The sequence below is a fragment of the Hemitrygon akajei genome, chromosome 15, assembly GCF_048418815.1.
Source record: "Hemitrygon akajei chromosome 15, sHemAka1.3, whole genome shotgun sequence".
Classification (NCBI taxonomy): Eukaryota; Metazoa; Chordata; class Chondrichthyes; order Myliobatiformes; family Dasyatidae; genus Hemitrygon; species Hemitrygon akajei.
This window is the reverse complement of record NC_133138.1, coordinates 72,382,452-72,405,986: the sequence shown is the minus strand read 5'-3', so window position 1 is coordinate 72,405,986 and position 23,535 is coordinate 72,382,452. Positions and strand designations below refer to the sequence as shown.

The 23,535-nt window shown below is 42.5% G+C and overlaps 1 protein-coding gene across 2 annotated transcripts in view; it reads right to left on the bottom strand.

Moving 5' to 3' along the window:
- LOC140739611 (hepatitis A virus cellular receptor 1 homolog) overlaps positions 1–17,043 on the bottom strand; it is a 39,755-nt gene extending 22,712 nt beyond the window's left edge. For both annotated transcript variants that reach the window (XM_073068015.1, XM_073068016.1), the window contains exons 1-3: positions 16,889–17,043; positions 15,827–16,174; positions 1,190–1,273 (exon numbers count right to left, since the gene is read on the bottom strand). In XM_073068015.1, coding sequence (XP_072924116.1) covers positions 1,190–1,273; positions 15,827–16,174; positions 16,889–16,940 — 484 coding nt within the window. In that variant the 5' untranslated portion in view covers positions 16,941–17,043. The remainder of the gene's footprint in view (positions 1–1,189; positions 1,274–15,826; positions 16,175–16,888) is intronic.
- Positions 17,044–23,535: the final 6,492 nt, after the last annotated feature.

Here is a 23,535-nt window from a genome sequence, read left to right as displayed (position 1 = left end):
TTTTCTTTTTTTTTGTTTCAATTTAGTTTAGTGTTTTTTTTCCTTTTATTAAATAAAAATTTCCAATCATTTTTTATGATTTGTTAAGAGGAGTTGTGGTTTTTTTGATTATATTGTATATATAACAGTGTAACACTATACCTACCTGATTTTGACAATATATACTTTTCTTTATTGTGGTTTATATGTCTTTTGTATTATCTGTTTGCTAAACTTCTCCTCTGATTTGTATATTTTTTACTGAAATCAATAAAAAGATTGAAAAATGAAAATGAAAATTTAGATTACCACTGTGATCCATGGGAGGATGGTTCTTCCTCCAGTTGCTTTTTTATTCTTAGTATACTTATGGAACCTTTGATAATCTCCTTTATTTTATCAGCCAGGGATATCTCGTAGACCCCTTCTAATTTCATTCCCAAGTGTGCTCCTACATCCAATATACTCTTCCATAATAATTGCTTGAAGCAAGCTGCCTATACCTATCACCTGCCTTGTTCTTCTTTCAGACCAGATCCTCCATATCCTTTATCACCAGGTTCTCTAATTTTACCAGCCTTGCACATCACTCTAACAGGAACATGCTGGTGCTGAAGTCTTCCTGTCACACAGTTAAGTGCCTCCCATTTACCAGATGTCCCCTGACCTGCAAGCAGCCTCTGCCAATCAACTTTTAAGAATTCCAGTCTGACGCTATCAGAATAAGCCTTACCCCAGTTTATGACATTATATTGAATCATATCAAAAGCTAATATAATTATTGTCACTGATCACAACGTGCCCCCCACCACTGAACAAATCAGCCTCATTTCATAAGGAGAGGTGAAGTCTAGCCCCTTCTCTAGAAAGGGAAGGAAATATTTTACCTATTTGTGGTTTTTGAGGAGGTGTTAGGTTAATTAATGAGGATGGATGCTGTTTACTTCAACTTCAGTAAAGTGAATGGCAAGGTGCTTCAGAAGATTAAGGACCATGGGATCTACAGAGACCTGGCTATAGAATACTTTATCTAGTTAAAGCCACCATAATTGTTAATGTTCTACACATGAACATTTAAATTGTAAGCAATTTCAAGGCCTTTTTGTCCACTTTGAAGATTATAGTTAAATTGTGCAGTATACACAAATAAAAAAATATTGATGTCATTGTTTAGAGGATAAATTGTAATGCCTGGAAGATGCAGACTGACCCGGGTAAGTAGATGGAGTAATGTCACTTCCACGGTCTGTAGACAAGGACTCAGTTGTGGTTGAAGGAGATGTTGTGCTGGTGGCTGTAACAGAAGAAAAGTTAATTTACTTTCATGTCAGTGAACTCATTCATTTTTCTCAATCAATGACTCACGTAGAACTAAATGAGGGCTGGGTTAGATCTGGAGAACCAGTAAATGTGAGGGATATGCAGGTTCAAAATGCCTTTCACATTTCCACAATTAAACAAAAAAAAACATTGAATTTGCGGTGATACACAGGAATGCTCTTGTTACAGAAATAAAACAGTGAAGTAAACAGATTGTCTTTGGCTTGGGAGTCAGTAAGTGCTGGGTCAAATGCAGTTCTACGGAGGACCCAGTTATTTACACTCTATTGGCGAGGATGAGTGAAAATGGCAACGTGCTATGGGTGGCTTACAAAACTTCAAAATATACTTCTGAATGACTCTCACTGCAATCTGCAGACTGAAATTTCCCTTTAACATAATTTTGAACCATTTTGAAGAATTAGTGATTTCGCGATCTTCTGGAGGACTCAGAGGACTTAACTTTCGAGCAAGCAGGTACGGCATCTTTTAGCAGACAAAGATAGATCACCATGTTTGGAAGAGAGGGTGGAGGGGAAGACTAAGCTAGAGTGAAACGTCAGGGCATGAAACTTACTCTACCCAGTATACTGTTAGCAAATGTACAGTCAATGGAGAACAAGATTGCGGACCTAAGGCAAGATTACTGTATCAGAAGGAAATGAGGAATTGCCACATTCTCTTTTTCATGGAGACAAGGCTCACTTCGGACATACTGGATAAATCAGTAAGACCCGATGAGTTCTCAATCCACAGGATGGACAGGTCTGTTGATTCGGAGAAGGCAATAGATGGGGACTGTGTTTCATGATAAAATCTTTGTGGTGCTTGGACACAATGGCTTTGTTAGACTCTTATGGAATATCTAAGATCTCTTAAATGTTGAAATTGAGCTTGCATACACCACTTGTTCTGTCAGCTCATTCCACACTCTCACGGCCCTCTGGGTGAACACGTTCTTCTTAGAGTTTTCACCTTTCACCCTTAACCCATGTCCCACCCAACCTCAGTTGCAAAAGCCTACTTGAATTAACCCGATCTATACCCTTCATAATGTTGTACACCTCTATCAAATCCCCTCTAGATCTTCTACATTCTAGGGAATAAAGTCCTAACCTATTCAATCTTTCCTTATAACTCAGGTTCTCAAGTTACAGCAACATCCTTGTAAATTTTCTCTGCACTCCTTCAACCTTGTTTACATATTTCCTGTAGGCAGGTGACCAAAACAGCACACAATACTCAAAATTAGGCCTCACCAACGTCTCATGCAATTTCAACATAACATCCCATTTCTTGTACTGAATACATTGATTTTTGAAGGCCAATGTGCAAAAGCTTTCTTTATGGCCATATAGATAGATAGATAGATAGATACTTTATTCATCCCCATGGGGAAATTCAACATTTTTTCCAATGTCCCATACACTTGTTGTAGCAAAACTAATTACATACAATACTTAACTCAGTAAAAATATGATATGCATCTAAATCACTCTCTTAAAAAGCATTAATAAAGCTTTTAAAAAGTTCTTAAGTAGTTTACTTAAATACATTAAATACAATCAACCCCAGCACTTTAACATATCTTACTCCTGGCGGTTGAATTGTAAAGCCTAATGGCATTGGGGAGTATTGACCACCTCATCCTGTCTGAGGAGCATTGCATCGATAGCAACCTGTCGCTGAAACTGCTTCTCTGTCTCTGGATGGTGCTATGTAGAGGATGTAGAGGATGTATCTATCCGTGACAGCACTTTAAACGAATTACGGATCTGTATTTGCAGATCTCTTTTGTTCTACCACACCCCCCATTGCTCCACCAGTCACTGTGTAAGACTGGTCCTGCCTAAGTGCAAATCCTCACACTTGTCTGCAGTAAACTCCATCTTCAGTAGAAAGTCTCTTGATGCTTGTTAACAATTTCCATACTATTCTCACTTTCATATGATCCATCTGGTTTATATCTGCTCTTCTTCACAAAATACAACACTTCACACTTCTGAGCATCCATCGCCCATTCCTCCATCCAGTTCTTGATGTCCAATATTGTCTATTTCATGATTCACAATGCATCCAAATTTTACACCATCTGTATATTTTGAAAATATCATCTAATTTTTTCCCTCACATTGGAGCTACTGATTTAATTATTTTTTATGTATACTTACTGTAATTTACAGTATTTATTTTATATTTACTATCTTTTTTATTATATTAACCTTGATGAAAAATCCTGTAATTGAGTATAGAGTAATATAGCATGGAAATAGGCCCATGTCATTCATGCCAACCAAGATGTGCACCTAAATTACTCCTACTTGCAAATGTAGCACATTATCAAATAATCAGTGATTATCTGACCTCATCAACAACTGTGTCAGATTAATTAGACACCATTAGCCTTTAACAAAGCCACACCGGATGTTTCTAAACAATCCACACTTGTCCCAGTGTTTGCTAATTCTATACCTTTTCCAACACCTTCTCCATTTCAAAGCTAAAATACTTTTCATTTTCTTTAAGATGACTGATTTACTTTCTCCAAGTTTTGCACAGCTGCACACACAGTTTGTATGGGTGATTTTTGATTAAATTGTTACAAAGTCTGGAGTTGGTCACACAATCTGATAAAGACCAAATGGTCTCAATAGCCTAAAACATTGACCCACTTGTGATTGAGATGATATTTTCTGTTTCTTCTACACTAACGCTGAATATCCTTGGATGGTCAGTCAGGCGATGCACATTCTATGTTGAACATGCATCTATTCCAGCTTTTGCTAAACTCGTGAGATTAATAAACCATTTCCTCCCCACAGAATCGCTTTCTGCTGCAATTCTCTTGGACAATTTACAACAGGCTGTGGATCTTCTGCACTGGATTTCTCTTTCCCTTTCCAGTGTGTTGTTTCTCACTTCTATAAACAACAAATGGGACAATGAGGAATATTATTTGAAAAGCCCCAGGCAATCACAAAGAACATTCTTGCTGATTTGTTACATGACGTGGAACTCTGTCACTCTGAGTAAGGTTAATCTCAGGATCAATGACAAAAGCATTTGTACCACTGAAGTCATGGGAAACATTACTGGGATCAACATGTCATTGCAAATGAAATACCTGATAATGGAACTGTGACAGAAAATTTAATAAACTTGGCAGGCAAATGTCAACAATTTAGTTTGTGTTTAAAATCTCTCAACTACTGTCATGTAGTTCTTGTTTCATAATCTCTGATATATCTGCCTATGTGCAGTCCACAATAAATGCAAGGCAACCTTTAGAAATCCCAATATGGAAACAGTTGTTACTGGATCTGTTAAAGCAATTTGTGCTGGGAGTAAGTTTTTGCTTAGGGATATTATATATATTTATATATAATATCTATATCGAGAGAGAGAGAGATAGCAAAAGGGATAGAGACAGACAGAGATAGAGAAAGAAAGAAAGAAGCCAAGCAGAATAGGCCCCATTTATCCCCACTCTTATTCTCCTGCCAATCAGCTAATCCTCTTTCCATGCTAGTATCTTTCCTGTAATACCATGGGCTCTTATCTTGTTAAGAAACCTCACGAGAGGCACTTCGTCAAAGGACTTCTGAAAATTCAACTAAACAACATTCATTGATTCTCCTTTATATCCTGTCTGTCATTTCCTCAAAGGATCCCAACAGATTTGTCAGGGAAGATTTCCCCTGAAGGAAACCATGCTGACTTGGCCTTCTTTATCATGAGCTTCCAAATACTCCAAAACCTCATCTTTAATAATGGATTCCAGCATCTTCCCAACCACTGAAATCATGCTAATTGACATAATTTCCTTTTTTTCTGTTCCCTCCCCTTCACTTCCTTTCACTTTCCTAGAAAATCATTTTACATCCTCCAAATTAAAGATGTTTCTATGAGAACACAATGTGATCTAAGCTGGGCAGAACATGTGGGACAGTACTTGTTTCAGTTCTATTCAGGATCAATCTCTTACCTCTTTCTTCATTAAATATTTGGCAGTATATTTCCTCTTTCTTACTCTTACAAGGAAGTCAAACATGTCATCAGTTCTGCAAACAATTTCCACTCAGCTCTCTTTTTTGTGGGATCCACCTCTGGTATTATCTTTTGACTTTAACTTTTCCAGCTGCATTTTCAGAAATAAGTGATTGACCATTACTCTTTACAATCGATGAATGTTCCTACTGATCTTGTCTATGTCTTTTCCCATAGTTCTCCTATAAGGATTCCATTCCATCCTCTTCTCCAGTTCCTTGCAATGTGTTCTTCTGATGGCAACACTTTCCATAACCACCTTTCCAAGTTCTCTACTTTTGCATTTATCATGTTTTCTCTCCTACAGAGTTCCACGTTGGTGTTTTAGATGTTCCAAGATGGTGCTGAAAAGTGCAAGCTCCAAAGGGAATCATCAAAAGTCTCCACTTAGGACTATTACAGCTGAAAACCACAGTCACAGACATGGGTTCTTCAGTAAGCAACATTGTTTTGAAGTGTTTAAAAAAATCTATCGATCCTCAAATTCGACAGACTCTGGACTGCAGATTTGTGTGGCAAGTGCAGTTTCCCTTTAAGAGAAGGGTGATGAGGTAGGGGTACTGTGCGGCAAGTAAGAGGGAAGCACAGGACCCTGAGGCCTCCACTTCCTAACATCTTGTCGGCCAATGTCAGTACACCTTTCAAAAGGGATCAGGTCACTATGATGTACCTGATCAGGCTCTGAAAACCTGTGCCAATCAACTGGCAGGAATGTTCAAGGACATCTGTAATTCCTCACTGCTACAGTCAGAGGTTTCCAGCTGCCTCGTAAGGGTGTCAGTCATACCAGTGCCCAAGAATAGCAGGGTGAGCTGCCTTAATGACTATTGCAAAGATGCACTCACATCTACTTTGACAAAGTACATCGAGCAGATGATCAAGGCCACAACTAACTCCTTTCTAAGGACCTGGACCTACTGTAATTTGCCTACTGCCACAATAGGCTACAGTGAATGCAATCTCACCATATCTCCACTTGGCCTTGGACCATCAGGTCACCAGCAATACCTATGTTGGACTGCTGATTGATAATTACAGCACAGCATACTCTCAGTGTTAATCAACAAGCTTCAAAACCTGGACCTCTATACCTCTCTCTGCAACTGGATCCAGGACTTTCTTGTTGGGAGACAATAGTAAATGTGAATTGCAAATACCATCTCCTCATTGACAATCAGCACCGGCACACCAGAAGGATACATGCTCAGCCCCCTGCTCTGCTCTCTCTATATCCATGACTGTATGACTAGGCACAGCTTAAAAACTATCTATAAATTTGCCAGTGACATAACTGTTGTTGAAAGAATCTCAGATGGTGATGAGGTGTACAGGAGAGAGACAGATCAGCTGGTGGAGTGGTGTCCCAACAACAACCTTGCACTCAACTTCAGTAAGACCAAGGAATTGTTTGTGGACTTCAGGAAGGGGAATTTGAGGGAACACACACCAGTCCTCATTGAGTGGTCAGCAGTGGAAAGGGTGAGCAGTGTTTCAGTATCTCTGACGACCTATCCTAGGTCCAACATACTGATGTAATTACAGGGAAGGTACATCAGTGGTTATATTTCACATTCAAGTTCAATTGTCATTCAACTATGCACTCATATACAGCCAAATGAGATAGCATTCCTCCAGAGAGACGTGGCAAAACACAGAACCAATAATCACACACAGCACGTATAAGACATATACAATAGTTATGATTTCAGAAAAGCATACAGTCACAAAAAGATAATATAGCCCAAGTCAATGTCGTGGCCTGTAGATTGATGGTGCATGTGATATTGTCGTGGAGCCAGATTCCACAAGAACAAGCACACAGCAGTTCCTCATCATGCACTAGTGCAGCCATAGACCAGCGCAATCCAGCTTGACTTCCACTGAGTGAACACTAGTGAGTAGCACCAACAGGAGAGCTGGTCTGTGGGGGCCAGCTCCAACCCAGCACAGATATTAGTGTGCCCGCCATGCCTTTGCTCTCTCCTACACTGCCTCCTGCGTCACTTCCCCTGGCCAGCTGTAATAGGAGTCGTCACAGCATGAGACCTGGTTCTCACAACAACCAAGGCCACGCATCTCCCCTCCTGTTGGTCTCGCTAATGAACCAATGCAGTATCTTACATGATCAGTTTCCAGCAGGGATTTGCGATTATAAGAAAAATGTCGGACAATCATTTTCACAGTTTATTGGACCATGCACTGCCTCTGATGCCTTCTCCCCTGCATGGCTGTAGCAGGTGATGACACAGCATGCAACAAGTCCAGTTCCCCCACTATCCAGCAGGTCACTCGTGGGGTAGTCGTGCAGTACTCAGTGTTCATAGTATCCAGCAGTGACTTGTGATCATAAAAAGGTCAGAAAGGACAAACAATTACACGACTGGTTCCACCCAACAGCCGTTGCAACCAAGCGTGCTGCTATCTGAATGGAGTTTGAGGAGATTTTCTGTGTCACCAAAGACACTGGCAAATTGTGACAGATGTACCACGGAGAGTATTCTAACTGGTTCCATCACCGGCAGGTATCAATAAACCACAGCACGGCTCGGAAAAAGCTGCAGAAGGTTGCAAACTCAGCCAGCTTCATTACGGGCTCCATCCTCCCCAGCATCAGAGACGTCTTCACAAGCTGATTCCTCATAAAGGCAACATCCATCATTAAGGGGCCCCACCACCCAGGATGTGCCCTCATCTCATTGCCACCATCAACGAGGAAGTACAGGAGCCTTAAGAGTGTGGTGAGTGCATGGAATGGGCTGCCGGCGACAGTAGTGGAGGCAGATACGATAGGGTCTTTTTGGAGACTCCTGGATAGGTACATGGAACTTAGAAAAATAGAGTGATATGGGTAACCCTAGGTAAGATCTAAGGTAAGGACATGTTAAGCACAGCTTTGCCACCATCAACAAGGAAAATCAGGAGCCTTAAAACACATAATCAGTGGAGGGGAACAGCTTCTTCCTCTCCTCCACCCATGAACACTGCTTCTCTACTTTTGCACAAATTGCTTTAAGCAAAATAGTTGCAAATATTCTTACTGCTAATTTCTCGCCAACTGTCAGTAACTGCAACTATTCTGCTCCCCACACTTGTGCTCTCATTCCTCCCCTCATGTCAGCAGCAAGGACAGTGACCTCACCTTCCCCCCCCCCCCCCACCAGCTTCTACATCCATCCTGGGTCATTTTCCCCATCATCAATATGATGCCAACTGGACCTAACATTTTTCTCATCTCTCCAGGTGTTCAACCTCTCTGTAGCTACCAGGCTCCATCTACCACCTCCATCTCTACACACTCCATCTCTTACAACTACCAATGCAGCTTCTGTGAAGCAACATCTGCACAATTACTGCTTCCCATCACCATATACACTTCTTCCACATTAGCATGTTAAATTTAGTTCTCACAATGTTCTTCTCCACATTGGAAAAATAATTCGAACTACAGATTTCCGAGTGTTTGCAAGAGAAAGAGGAAATTACCAGATAAAATAAATAGATATAGATCACAATAGTAGATTTTTAATTTGATTATTTATTGGACAGGAATGGAGACAATTTCTTGTTATTGAAAATAACACCTTGGGATGTTTTTATTCCAGTTCTAGGTGCTATATTGTCATGAAGTGACTTCTAGTCTAAAATATATATTGAATTATTAGTCAATGTCCAAGTCTGATCTGACGTCAGCCTGACCAATATGGACCTCAGTGTACATCACTATATGTTCAACATGTCAATCAGCTAGCATTTATGAATCTCTCCATGTTATTTATGTGCTCCACATGACAATCTCAGATGTGCTGCACAAGAAAAGATTCACCCACACCCGAATGTTCATCACTGTGTGAAAACACAGGGAGCATTCTGATGCTCAGTGACCCAGATCCAGGCTACAGATATATATTCACTCTGTAACAGACTGCTGTGCCTTCAGCTTATGAGAAACAATGATAAGTAAGCAGTTTCTGGGCAAGGACAGTAATTGTCTGAACACCGGGTGGTCAAAGGACAGTTCAGATATTGTTATGATAAGCACCTGACCACACCAGTTTCTGGTGTTTGGACATTCTGACTCTCTGGAATATTAATAGCTGATACAGTCTTTAAAGACTCAGACCTGACCTGCTAATTGGCGGCTATGTCGTGATTCTAGTCTCTGATACTCCAGTACTTGGATCTTAACCATCCTTATCTAGCTCTCTCGTCACAGATATATTCTGACCAAATGGACCAAATGTTCAAGCAATGAATCTATCATGAAGCCTCCAAATACGTTGAGCATTCATTCCATTGTAGAGTGAGGGAAGGGTGATGTGAATAGCTATCTGTGAGTCCAGTTTGTCAAGTACCCCATGACCGGGTTACCAAACCAGCAGAAATGGAATACACGTTGGAGTCTGGTATTACTGTAACTAATAGTGTTTATTAGTAAACTAAGTAATACAGTACTATAAAATGCAAATATATAAAACAGGTTAGCAATGATATATACAGAAGTGAGGAAATAGGAATCAAAACCAAGCTCTTGCAAAGTCTAGGGGTAAATGGATAGTCTAATGATGGTTCAGAGTTCAGTTCACTTTAGTTTAGGTCAAGGTAGTTGCTGGTGTACCATTGGAGAGAGAGAGAACGAGAGGTGATGCCGTTGTCTTCCTGTCCTGTTATGGTCACCGACTATGACCTCGTACGACCGTTCTTCAGTGGGTTTGCTAGACCCATGCCAAGACTCTGTACAACTACAACTTTGCTACTCCTAAAGCTCAAAGCTACCCAATCTTTTAGCTGCCACTGTTAGGCACAATAAGATCACATTGGATTGGGGTTAACATACTGACTTTACTAGTAATGTACTGGTTAACATAGAAAACGGAGATAAAATAAACAAGTTATCCTTGTCACAAACAAGAGAAAATCTGCAGATGCTGGAATCCAAGCAACACACACAAAATGCTGGAGGAACTCAACAGGACAGGCAGCATCTATGGAAAGGTTTTCGGGTTAAAACTGGTCATCCAGGTCTATTAGTTTGGTATTTTTGTGCATAGATGATGCCTGGCCTTGTCACCGATGGTTCAGACATGGCCCAAGTGTAGAGTGAGAGACACTGAAGTGGGTCAATGGTTCAGACATTAATGTGAACAGTGATAAAGGGAAAAGATAACAATAAATGCTAGGCCAAACAGGCCATTAAGTAAAACTCTCAAATGGAAAATGAAGCCTACACTGTGACTGAAAAGAACAACTAAATATTAAATGAAAACCGCTAGTCTTCAGAGTCAGTTGACTCAACATTCCAATTTCTCAGCCAAGGCTGAATGCAAACATGCAGCGATGCGCTGCTATGCTGTGTCTAAGTCTCGACAAGCTCTACGATAACAAGTATGGAGATAAATACAATCACAATGAAATAATTAGCTGACATGTGCATATTCACAAGCGCAATTGCTGTATCTACTGTGCTGTCAAATCTGTGGTTGTGACAGGCCTGCTGAGTTCCTCCAGCATTTTGTGCGTGTTGAAGTTATCCTTGCATTGGGAAGCTGCAGCTCATTGGTCTCCATTGTCATGGGGCTGGAATGTCTTCTGTTCATAACATAACAATGTCTTAGCTCAAGGATAACATTTCCAAGATTTAATGACGGACTCTCACCTGCCTGTGTGGGATTTACAGAGAATGTCAGTAGAAATCAGCAGAAAAGAGAGGGCTAGCTAAATAGACAAGCACATGACGAATGGAATATAATGTGTTGAAATGTGACATGATCCACTTCAGCAGGAACATTAGAAAAACAGATTTTTGTAATATCATGAGTGAGTTGACATTGAAACCATCTAGGTGTCTGCGTACATGGTCACTGAAAAATAAGTACGGCAATAAGAAGATAAACAATAAAAAAAACTTGAATAAAAGAAATAATGTTCATACATTGATTCTAGGTATAACAATCTGGTTAAGATTTTTACTGCTGTGCTGTAGGTATTTCAAATTACCAGTTCTGCTTTCACCTTGTTTGGGTTTGAGCTGAGATAAAGAGTTTTGTTGTTCAACTTAGGAACGTGCTGTCAGCCAGTCAGGATGGTAGAATTGGGAGGGGATTCTAGAGAACTCTGGGTGGAGAGGTCTTTGTTGGCGGGAGCTGGGAAAAGACAGGAGGAAAGTTGGCTGAGGATGCGTTCCTACTCCACAAGGTGCTTTGTGCAGATGAATGCCTTCAAGAAGGAAGACCAATACTCGCGAGGGAGAGCCTGTTTGTTTGAGATGGATTTTGGGTGATGTTGGGAAGGTGCAGTGTGTACATCAAAAACCAACAGCGTTTTGAAGATTTGAGCTCCACCGTGCATATGTGACTGCTTAAGTATAATGGGCCTTTTTTGGTTTCTTTCTTTCTTTCCTTTAACAACTGGTTGCTTCAGTTGACATTCTTAAATATACTTTTTTATAAATGTATGCAGTGAATGATCTGTTATTTCTTGCTGATGGCGATTGCTGGGATTCACAGAACCTTGAAGAGCATGAGGATAAGACATTAGCGAATAGGACTTGTCACAGGTAACCCTAGTTTGTGATGGGGTCCAGAATAGACCCTATGAAATGTGCTGCTATTAAGAGAGAGGGGGAGGCATCCAGCACAGTGAGAGAGAGAGACAGAAACTGCTCAAAAGATTGATGTTATGGTTTCTCTACCAGCTTGTTTACCTTTCCGCGAGGACACTTGCCTGCTTGTAAAAGTTCCAGCAGAGAGAGGAGGGCAGAGCAGGTTGATGGACAGCTGGTGTCCAACATGTGGAAATAAAAGGCAGGTCCGCTGTTATACAGACAGACACACAGTTTCCGACACTGAACGAGCTTTGTTGCACCCACAAGAAGGTGGGGTTTTTGGAGGATCGATTCAGGGAAATCGATCAGTTGCTCTCACAGTGTGAAAAGGTGCGACTGGTGGGGAATTATTTGTGTGTCCACCCTCGCCTGGGTGATAATTCCATCATTGAAGAATGGTCGTACGTGCTATAGTCATAGTCGATAACCACAACAGGATTTCAGAAGACCATGGAAGACAACGGGAAGATCGACGGCATCACCTCTCACTCTCTCTCCAACGCTACTCAGCTAAATACCACAAACTGAACTGAACTCTCTTCATCATGGTAAGATGCTACCCATTCACCCATAGGTTTGAAAGAGCCTAGTTTTGTACACACACACACACACACACACACACACACACACACACACACACACACACACACACACACACACACACACACACACACACACACACACACACACACACACACACACACAACTATGGAAAAGGATCTTGGCGATTGTAGGGATGACTTGCATTGGACTGAAAAGCTTGAGAGTGTAGATATTAGGAAAGGGGATGTGCTGGAGCTTTTGGAAAGCATTAAGTTGGATAAGTCAATGGGACTAGACAGGATGTACCCCAGGCTACTGTGGAAGCGAGGGAAGGGATTGCTGAGCCTCTAGCAATGATCTCTGCACCATCAATGAGCACGGGAGCGTTTCCGGAGGATTGGAGGGTTCCAGATGTTGTTCCCTTATTCAAGAAAGGGAGTAGAGATATCCCAAGAAATTGTAGGCCAGTGAGTCTTACTTCAGTGGTTAGTAAGTTGATGGAGAAGATCCTGAGAGACAGGATTTATGAACATTTGGAGAGGCATAATATAACAGTCAAAATGGCTTTGCCAAAGGCAGGTCGTGCCTTACGAGCCTGATTGTGAATTTTTTGAGGATGTGACTAAGTAAATTGATGAAGATAGAGCCATAGATGTAGTGTATATGGATTTTAGCAAGGCATTTGATAAGGTACCCCATGCAAGGCTTATTCAGAAAGTAAGGAGGCATGGGATCCTAGGGTACATTGCTTTGTGGATCCAGAACTGGCTTGCCCACAGAAGGCAAAGAGTGGTTGTAGACTGGGCATATTCTGCATGGAGGCCGATGACCAGTGGTGTGCCTCGGGGATCTGTTCTGGGACCCTTCTCTTTGTGATTTTTATAAATGACCTGGATGAGAAAGTGGAGGGTTGGGTTAGTAAATTTACTGATGACACAAAGTTGGGTGTGTTGTGGATAGTGTGGAGGGCTGTCAGAGGTTACAACGGGACATTGACAGGATGCAAAACTTGCCTGAGAAGTGGCAGATGGAGTTCAACCCAGATAAGTGTGAGGTTGTTCATTTTGGTAGGTGAAATATGATGGCAGAATATAGTATTACTGGTAAGACTCTTAGCAGTGTGTAGGATCAGAGGGATCTTGGGGTCCAAAGGACACTCAAAGCTGCTAAGCAGGTTGACTCTGTGGTTAAGAAGGCATACAATGCATTGGCCCTCATCAATTGTGGCATTAAGAGCTGAGAGGTAATGTTGTACCTATATACAGTAGGGCCCTGGTCAGACCCCACTTGGAGTACTGTGCTCAGTTCTGGTTGCCTCACTACAGGAGGAACATGGAAACCATAGAAAGGGTGCAGAGGAGATTTACAAGTATGTTGCCTGGATTGGGGAATATGCCTTTTGAGAATAGGTTGAGTGAACTCGGCCATTTCTCCTTGGAGCGATGGAGGATGAGAGGTGAATTGATAGAGGTGTAGAAGATAATGAGATGCATTGATTGTGTGGATAGTGAGAGGCGTTTCCACAGGGCTGAACTGGCTAACACATGAGGGCATAGATTGAAGGTGCCTGGAAGTAGGTACAAAGGAGATGTCAGGGGTAAGTTTTTTTTATACACAGAGAGTGATGAGTGCATAGAATGGTCTGCCAGCAGCAGAAATGATAGGGTCTTTTAAGAGACTCCTGGATGGCTACATGGTGCTTAATAGAGGGCTATGGGTAAAGCCTAGGTAGTTCTAAGTTAGGGACTTGTCTGGCACAGTTTTGTGAGCAGAAGGGCCTGTATTATGCTGTATATTTTCTATGTTTCTAAACAGTGGTTTAGGTGGATGAAACATCCCAACCTCAGGGATTTGGTGGGACCAAAGTCATATACACGTAGACATACAAAGCCCGAGAAAGGTGGGTTTCTCGCTGTGGAGTCCAGGGCTCGTTAGCGAGGGGCTGATGAGCCGCATTTCCAGAGACAACCGGGGAAAGGTTTCACAGGCAAATAGATATTTTTCTTTACCCAGATGTTGAGGAGAAAGCAGAGCTTAGAAGAATGAGAGATGGGTTCATTGAAATGCATACAATTCTGAGAGGGTTTGAAAGGGTAGGTGTATGAGAAGCTTTGCCTGTCAAGAATTGGGATCATCATCTCAAAATAAGGGGTCATTATTCAGGACTGGGATGGAATGAAATTTATGAGATTACAAAGGATATGTTTGGAGATTTACCAATGGTGTAAAATCAAGTGGGACTAGGAGCACAGAAGAGGATGTGAAGAGGCAGTAAGCTTATATAGACAAGCTCAGTGAGTGGGTAAGAAAATGACAAATGGAACATAATGTCAACAGTTTTGACCTCTCACCTAAGAAAGGTTAGACTTGCTATAGGCAGAGTGCGAAAAAGATTCACGGTTGGCAGGGTTTCTATATGAGGAGATATTGAGTAGACTGGGACTGTGCTCTCTTCTACTTCAACAAAACATACTAAATCCCTCAAGGACTTGGCAGAACAAAATGTAAGGAATGTGCTTTCCTGATTGAGGAACCTAGAACTTAAGGAAGGCCAGCCAGAACATACATAAGAAGATCTTTCTGTGGTGGTGAAGTTTTAGTAGATGCCCATTCTTTGTATATGTTCAAAACGCCGGTTGATAGATGTCTGGACATGGAGTCTAAAGATACAGGACAGTGGTGGAAATGGCACTGAGGTAGATGATCAACCACTTTCTGAACGAATGGTGGAACAGCCAAGAATGCCCAATGGACAACTCCTGTTTCAATTTGTTATGTTCCTATGACGGCAGCATTAACACTGTTATTGACACCCTAAGCCCATTGTTTTGTGTTGCATGTCTGATACAACACACAAAATATTCCTTTCCACAGAATCTCAGACTCTTTGTGCATATCACATTGTACTGTCCTGCCGTTGTCATCCTGCACATTATCCATTCTACTGGATATACAACAGAGTGGACAATAAATCAGTATATTATTTCTTATGCTCTCAGGGGCAGAAGAGGGCCGTTCAGCTCATCAAGAACATATTATCTGCTCAAGGTTCCCATCAGATACACCCCCCATATCTCCCTGGAAACTTGGCTCCCGCCATTGTCCTGCTGTCAATTTACACTATCGGCAGATTACGGTGACCGATGAACCTACCAACCTGTTCTTGCGATCTCAGAGCACCCGGAAGAAGCAAGGAAGGACATATAATTTACACACAACGAGCACAGGAGCTCGGAATTGAGCCTGCTTCGCAAGAAATGCGGGGCAATTATACTCGCAGCTACACCGCTAAACCGCCATTTCTGACACAGAATCATGTAACATTGAGCTGCTTACCGTCCGAAACCAGGAGATTCAAATTCGTTTTCAGATTATTAAACCATCCCGGAATCTCCACACGGCAGCAATACCAGCCGCTATCTTCTCTCCGCAGATCATTTATAGTGAGCGACACATCTCCTGCCGCAATTCTACCACCAAGACTATATCTCTGGGATGTTACAGAAGTCACTCTGTCTCCATTTGTTCTAATCAGCTCATCTCCACAGTTCACAGCACCACACTGTCCCCGGCCCCAGCACATCTCACTTTTCACATATTTTCCGACAGAAAAGCGGCACGGCAGTGTGATCGACTGTCCCGTGACTCCTCGCACTTCTGTTCCAGAGACGAAGGCGACTCGACCTGAAACAATCCAGGAAAAGAAAGTTACAGATGGCGCTGAATGGGATGAGCAGACGGGGAGTGTCCACAGTTTGGAAACCTGTCCGAGCAACGGGAATGTGATCCATTTTACCTGCCGGGTGACATCTGAGGAATATTACGGAAAGTTAGTACGTATTCAAAGGGATGTGGATATTATTAGGTATTTCCCACACCCTGAAACACCCACCCCTCAGCTGACCCCGAGAAGGATGTGGTGATTGACCAGTATTTCTGTAGTTTTGACACATCCGATAGTCCTGCGGTAACATTTCAGAGAGCTGTTCAGTCACAGTAACAGAAACATGCAGGGAAGGTACGAAGATCAGATTGTGATCTCGAGTATTGAAATCATTCTCCTCCCTTGCCATTTTGTATCTGTGATTCATTTTCCCACTCACATACCCTCTGTGCTCCCAAAGCTTCACCGCAATGATCGGGGGATATTCGGTGTTCTGATCTTGTTTCTTAGTCCATTCAGATCAGCACTGATCAGTCCTCCAAGTTCACTCACCCCGGCAGTTCACCTCCCCCCACTATTCTACAAAAACTGGCAGCGCCGGGCATCACTCAGGGTCTCGGCTCTATCCCTCCCGGGTCCAACACTCCCACAGTCTCCACCTCAATTACTCCGTCCGAGAGGTTAAAGCAACAAGGTTGAAAAAGCTAATTCAATTCCTGCTTTCAGAAACGTACCTAACAGAAGAAACATTATTGGCAAATGAGCCACAACGCCAGTAACAGCCATCGCGCCGGACACTGTGGCGGCCGCTCTCCGTGTCGCTGCACCTGATGCCGTGGCTGCGAGTTAAACTGTTGCTTCCGGCTTGTAGTGGACAAGAGTTCCTTCCACAGGATCACGGGTGTTGTTCATCGACACCCCCGAGAAATGAGTCAAATGTTATCAAACACTCGGCTCCTCCCTGGCGTTACAATCAGAGTCTTAAACGTACGGATTTCCTTCAATGTTACTTACAGTTCGCGGTTTTGGGGATAAAACATTTCTTCCGATCACAGATGTGACGCTACATCGACAGAAGTTCGTGTCTGAAATGTGCATCAGTGACACAAATGGGCAAGTTGCCAAGTACCCAGCTGGCTGAACTGCTGTGTTACTGGTCTGGTTGAAGTGAAGGGACTTTCAATCTCTATCCAACTGTGAAGACGCTTAATGGTGGTAAAAGAGTCTCTGAACTGCAAATTGTAGACACAATTATCCTTCATTCAATCATGTTGTAATAAGCATTGACACTGGGAGTGATACCGGTGCTGTGGTCAAACCTAGTACTAGGGCTGCCGACATCAGATGTCTGGTGCAATTCCCAGGCAGCTCACAGGTAAAGGTGAGATGAAGATCAGACCCCAGTAATTGGGAGGAACCGGCTGATAGATGTGTGGAAGAAAGTTCAAGGAGATGGGGAGGAAGTGGAAGATGGGGAAGTGATCAGAGGCATGGAGTGTGAGAAAGGGTGAGGAGGTAAAATGATCCGTGATAATGACTGGAAAAGAGATGAACAGAAAAAAAAGCAGAACCAGACTGATCTCCCTAGCCGGGAAATTCAGTTATTTTTTTCCCACGCAGAACAACTGCAATTAAATGTGATGGAGGGACTGTTAATGATTTATATTGCATCATTAAAGCTAAAAAAAAATCAGGCAGGCTGAGAGAATTGAACTTAACACTAAAGAATGGAGGCATTAGGATGATGATTTAGAGAGGAATCAAAGTGATTTAAAAAAAAAGATGCTCAGTGTCCCACATCCAGACTGCAGATATGTATTCACTCTGTCTCAGATTGCTGTTCCTTCAGTTTATGAGAAACAATGATAAGTGAGCAGTTTCCAGACAATGAGAGATATTGTCTGAACACCAGGTGGTGCAAAGGGCAGTTCAGATGAATTCTGACCAAATGGACCACCGATGTGTTCAAACAATGAATCTATCATGGATTCTCCAAATATATTGAGCACTCACTCCATTGAAGAGTGAGGGAAGGGTGTTGTGAATTGCTATCTGTGACTCCAGTTGTTCATTGTTCCCTCTCTTTGGGAAGAATGTCCTTTCATTGTTAAGAAACCAAAATTCCCCACTACCTGCCTAGTGCAGTCTTGCCAAGACTCTGTACAACTACAGTATTACTCTGTTACTCCAATGTTCAGAGCTTCTAACAATAAAAGACAAATTATTTGCACCTGCACTGTAGCTTGAAGAGGTGTGTATCATCACACCTTGTTTCCCACGTTCTGGACCACACAATCACTTTGCATTTACAAGAAACTACTTCTACATTGGCACGAAAATGGATGATCTCCCATATTTCTTCATTGTGTTCCATCTGCCAAGTTCTTGTCATCTCACTGAGCTTGTTGATAAAACGTTGTTGACATGTTTCCATAAGGTGATAAAATCAGGATTACTTCTATATGTGTCACTGATTTGTTTACCTTGTTGCAAATGCTACGAACAGACACAGTACCTTTAATATTGTCATATTAAGGCATTTCTGTACTGTCATGATTTTGATTATTATTAACAACAAGAAATTAACTCAATTCCTAGCCAATAAGTAATCAAATTAATAAATCTACAATCATGATCGACATCTGATCATCACCACAGACCTGTCTGTGGAAAGAGGTTCATCTGTCCTTCCTTGTTTCCTCTGGGTGCTCTGACTTTGTCATATTGGGGGGCATTGGGAGCGGACCCAAAAGCAAGACACAGACACTGAACTACCAGGAACAGGACTAGGCGTGAAAAGGAAGCAGGGGAAGAGAGGAAAAAAGGACACTGGACATGACCCCGGCTCCAGACGAGACAAGGACTCCGGGCCTGGGCTAGGACCTGACTAGGATAGGGAACCAGGACATGGAACTGGGAACTAGGAGCCTGGGCTTGGTCTCTGAGCCAGAGGCTGGACAAGGACCCAGAACCTGGGTCTTGACTCGGGCTCAGACTCCAGAACCAGGCGAGGACAAGACGTGGCTACAGGACGAGGAGAGGCAACAGGACTGGACGTGAGACTCATGGACAGGACAAGGGAACCCCAGCTGGGCAAGGCACTTCTGGGCTGGGCAAGGCACATGACCAGACAAGAATACAAAGCCGAGGGAGAGACAGGAACATGAAACACTGAGCCGGGACACCTCCTTAGATACAGGACGTATGGCCAGGACTCATTAAATGGAACACTGAACACGATTAGACAGTTCCCATCTCTAGGTAGCGGCAAAACGGCCAGCCCTACTTAGCAAAGGCATAGACACAGACAGACAGTTCCAGGCGGGTCATGGCTCCAGCCACAGGCCAGGCGGGGCACAGCTTCAGGTGTCCATTGCAGGCAGGGCTTCAGAGGGAACCAAGGGAACAGTCCAGCCTCAGGGTAACAGCAATGACAGCCTGACTTACCCAACAGAGGCAAGGACCAGGAGGGATAGATCCAACCATAGGGTAACAGCAAGGACAGCCAGACTTACCCCACAGAAGCAAGGACAGGATACCAACAGGACAAACCCACACAGAGGCAAGAACAGGATACTGACAAGATGAACCAGCCACCACCCAACAACCCAGGGCCGCTTATATTCCCGGCCCCAAGACGAGAATCAAGTGCCTATGATTAAGCCCAAATGAGACAAGGGAATGCTGGAAGACCCAGAGTCTTGAGTCCACGGACCGGACCGTGAGCTGGAACGTGGACTGCACGGACCGGACCGTGAGCCGGAACGTGGACTGCACGGACCGGACCGTGAGCCGGAACGTGGACTACACGGACCGGACCATGGCAGCCTTACTTTAACTGCAAACCTTCCCAGCCTGTCTTATGCAAATATTTTCATCAAATCTTAAGGTTCTAAAGATAAACAGTTCAATTAAAATCAGTTACAAGGCATACTGGATAACTTTTATCACCAACAGTTCAGTTTATCCAAACAAAAAGAAATTAATATCAGAGTTGTAAATAAGCAACATCATTTCCATGGTGTATAATAATGTGGTTAACAGAGCTGTGTGCTTGTCTGTGTAACACAAGAAACATTAAATTTATTTTTCATTTTTCAATGCTGACATGCATTTTTTTAACTTACTTTAGACTTTTACTTTTCAGACTGGTAGAAAAGTTTAGGGACAACAGGTAGATAGTGAGCATTTGAGGATTTTTAAGCTGCCTCTGTTAGACATGATTAGAGCACATTGGTTTGGGGTTAATTCACTAATGTGCAATGATTAATAGAGAAAATAGAGATGGAATAAGCTTGGGTTGGGAAGCTGCAGGTGGTTGGGCTCCACAGTCAGAGGGTTGGACTCTTCTTTTCATTACGTATATCAATGACTTAGCTCAAGAACAACATTTCCAAGCTTTAAGGATAAATGATTAACTGTGTGAGATTTACAGAGTTATAAACTGATTTCAAATTAAATCAGTTATAACTGATTAGTTATAAACTAATAATATACAGTTTATAAGATTTACAAGGAGAAATCAGTGGAAAAGGGAGGGCTGGCTAAATAGACAAGGACATGATGAATGGAATATAATGTGAAATGTGACATTATCCACTTCACTATTGTGACGAGATCTGAAGGATTATTCTCAAGTGGACTGTTCCTTTAAAAGAGAGAGAGAGGGAGTGAACCGCTTGTGTGCTAATTCAGCAGCAGAACAAGAGAGAGAGTCTGTGAGTTGCCTTGGAAACTGAAAGGCAGAGCAATATGATGGACAGCTGGTGTTCTGCACTACTGAGATACATGCAAGGTCAGTCGACTTTTTAATCAGACACAGAAGACACACAGGAGACACACGGCTCCAGAGGCAAGGAGGACACCAGTGATCTCTGAGTGCCCACGCCATGGTGGGGTTTTTGCTCACAGTGTGGACAAAGAAGTGACCAGTGCAGCGCTATTGGTGTGTTTAACCCTGGCCTGGGTTGATAGTGTTACCGCGGAAATGGTCCCCTTTCTGTGGTCACAAGTGGTGACTTTAATTAAGTTTCGGGAGCAGGAGGATGACGTGGAGGATCGGCGTCAGCATCGGCATTGGGAAGACAACTCTTCAACTCTACTGAAATCCAATTCCAGAACTGAACTGATGACTTACCATACCACCGTAAGACTGTATCACCTAATCACCAGAGCTGGGGAAGCTTGGGAAACTTATTTACTCACCTATAATGTGCATATACTTTGCCAGCCTGTTTACCTTATCTTGTTTTATATTACTTTATTCAGGTAGTTACTAATAATATACAGCTTATAATGGAAGACAGACTTCAGGTGTGTCGATTTCTGCTGGTGCTTTTTAACCCGCTACGGGGTACATAACAAATTGGGGCCTGCATCCGAGATATGAACAAATTGCAGCCATTCTAAAATTTGTTGGGGGCTTGATTGACTAGTTGATTTGATTGGGGAAATTCCCTTTTGATTTATGTGAGTGGATTATCAGCAGAAATGGAGTTTGAGTTTATAGGTTTGTGGCTGAACCATCCCCGGAGGCATTGGATGATGCTAAGAGGGATGTACTCTTGGGAATTGCTTGTAACTTAGAAGTTAAAGTGACCACTCGCATGAAGAAGGCTCAGATACAGCTGTTAATAGCACAGCATTACGTAGCCGAGGGGAAATTTGAAGGGGAGGTGTTGGAATGTTTGCTGAAGGTAAAGTACTTACAGAGGCTGAGGTTCAGCTTCAGGTAGCAAAACTGAAGTATGAGTGTGAGTTGAAATTAAAATAGTTCGAGGCCAAAGAGGCAGAAAAGCTGAGGATACATGAGGCTAGAGAGGCAGAAAAACAGAGACAGTTTGAGAGAGAGAAATGGCAGCGACAGGATCAAGCGTCAGGTAGGGGTAATGAGCTGGTGGTACTGTTTAATATCAGCCAAGAAGTTAAGTTAGTACCACCATTTGATGAAGCTGAAGTCGACCGGTATTTCCTACACTTTGAAAAGGTGGCCCAGACTTGGAAATGGCTGAGGGATGAGTGGGCTATCATGTTACAAAGTGTGTTGAAGGGGCAGGCTCAGCAGGCGTTTTCTGCCCTGACCCTTGAACAGTCAAAGAATTATGATATAGTGAAAGATGCAGTGCTTAAAGTCCATGAGTTGGTTCCGGAGGAATATAGACAAAAGTTCAAAGATTTAAGGAAGTCCGGGATCCAAACTTATGTGGAGTTTGCCAATAAAAAACAGGTGTACTTCAATCACTGGTATGCCCCGGAAGGGGTAACTGAGGGTTTGGACAGCTTGAAAGAGCTGGTTGTAATTGAAGAATTTAAGAAGTGTGTTCCTGATGATGTAAGGGTATACCGAGATGAAAAGGATGCCACTACCTTGAGGGTATCTGCTGGGTTAGCAGATGAGGTTGTTTTAACCCACAAGGTTGAGTTTACTCCGGATGAGAGTTTCTCAGGGAATAACTGGGAGGATCAGGGGAACCGGGAATTTGAAAATGGGACTGGTATTGAAGGCCTAGAAGAGGCAGCTGTCCCGATTGCCTGTGTTCAGGTTGTTGAAGCACATGTGAGTTAACAGGGTGTTGAACCTTGTGTTGAAACTCAGTTAAGGTCTGAGGTGTCTGACTCGGTTGAAAAGGAATGCAGTCTTTTTCAGTTAGATGGACTTGGTTCAGTGAATAATAGGTTAACCTTGGTACCAGTGGAAATTGAGGATTCTCAGTCACTTGTGTCAGATGGTGTTCTAAAAGTTGGTGATAAGTTGAAAGCTGGTGATGTGAATTTTATTGAAAATATGGAGAAAGTTGCTGGTTCCAGATTTTTGAATAAAGAACTTGGGAAGTTTGGGCTGGTTTCATGACCTTTGACCCTGCTTGCGATGGCATTACATTACGATGGAATGTAGAGGAAAAGGATTGTTTTGGTTTTGAGAGACCACCTGACTGGGTTACTATAGAGATGAGTCGAGCTAAAAGTTGTAAGAACAGAATAGATAGATTGTTTGGAAATTTTCATAATGTAAACATGGTCTTCGTAAGGTTAGTGATGGTACTGAGTTTGGTAAATATTAGGTTGGCACCTATCCAGGGTGAAATTTATTCAGCAGTACAGCTAACAAGCAGGCTTGTGGCTGACGACCCACGCACTGATACTGATGTGTACACCACATGCGCAGTGACCCGAAGCATGTCTAGAACGGCTGCTGTCGCAGTTAGCAAAGACAGGGGTTCAACTTGATGAAAATTTGTCAGAGCCTTCTCTACCTTCCATGTTACATCAGGATCTGGGTAGTAAGGAGAATGAGAACGGTTTGTCCTTGTCCAGGGATGAATTTATAGCAGAACAAAGTCGAGATTCTGAAATTGCTGCTTTAAAGGAGACATCTCTCACA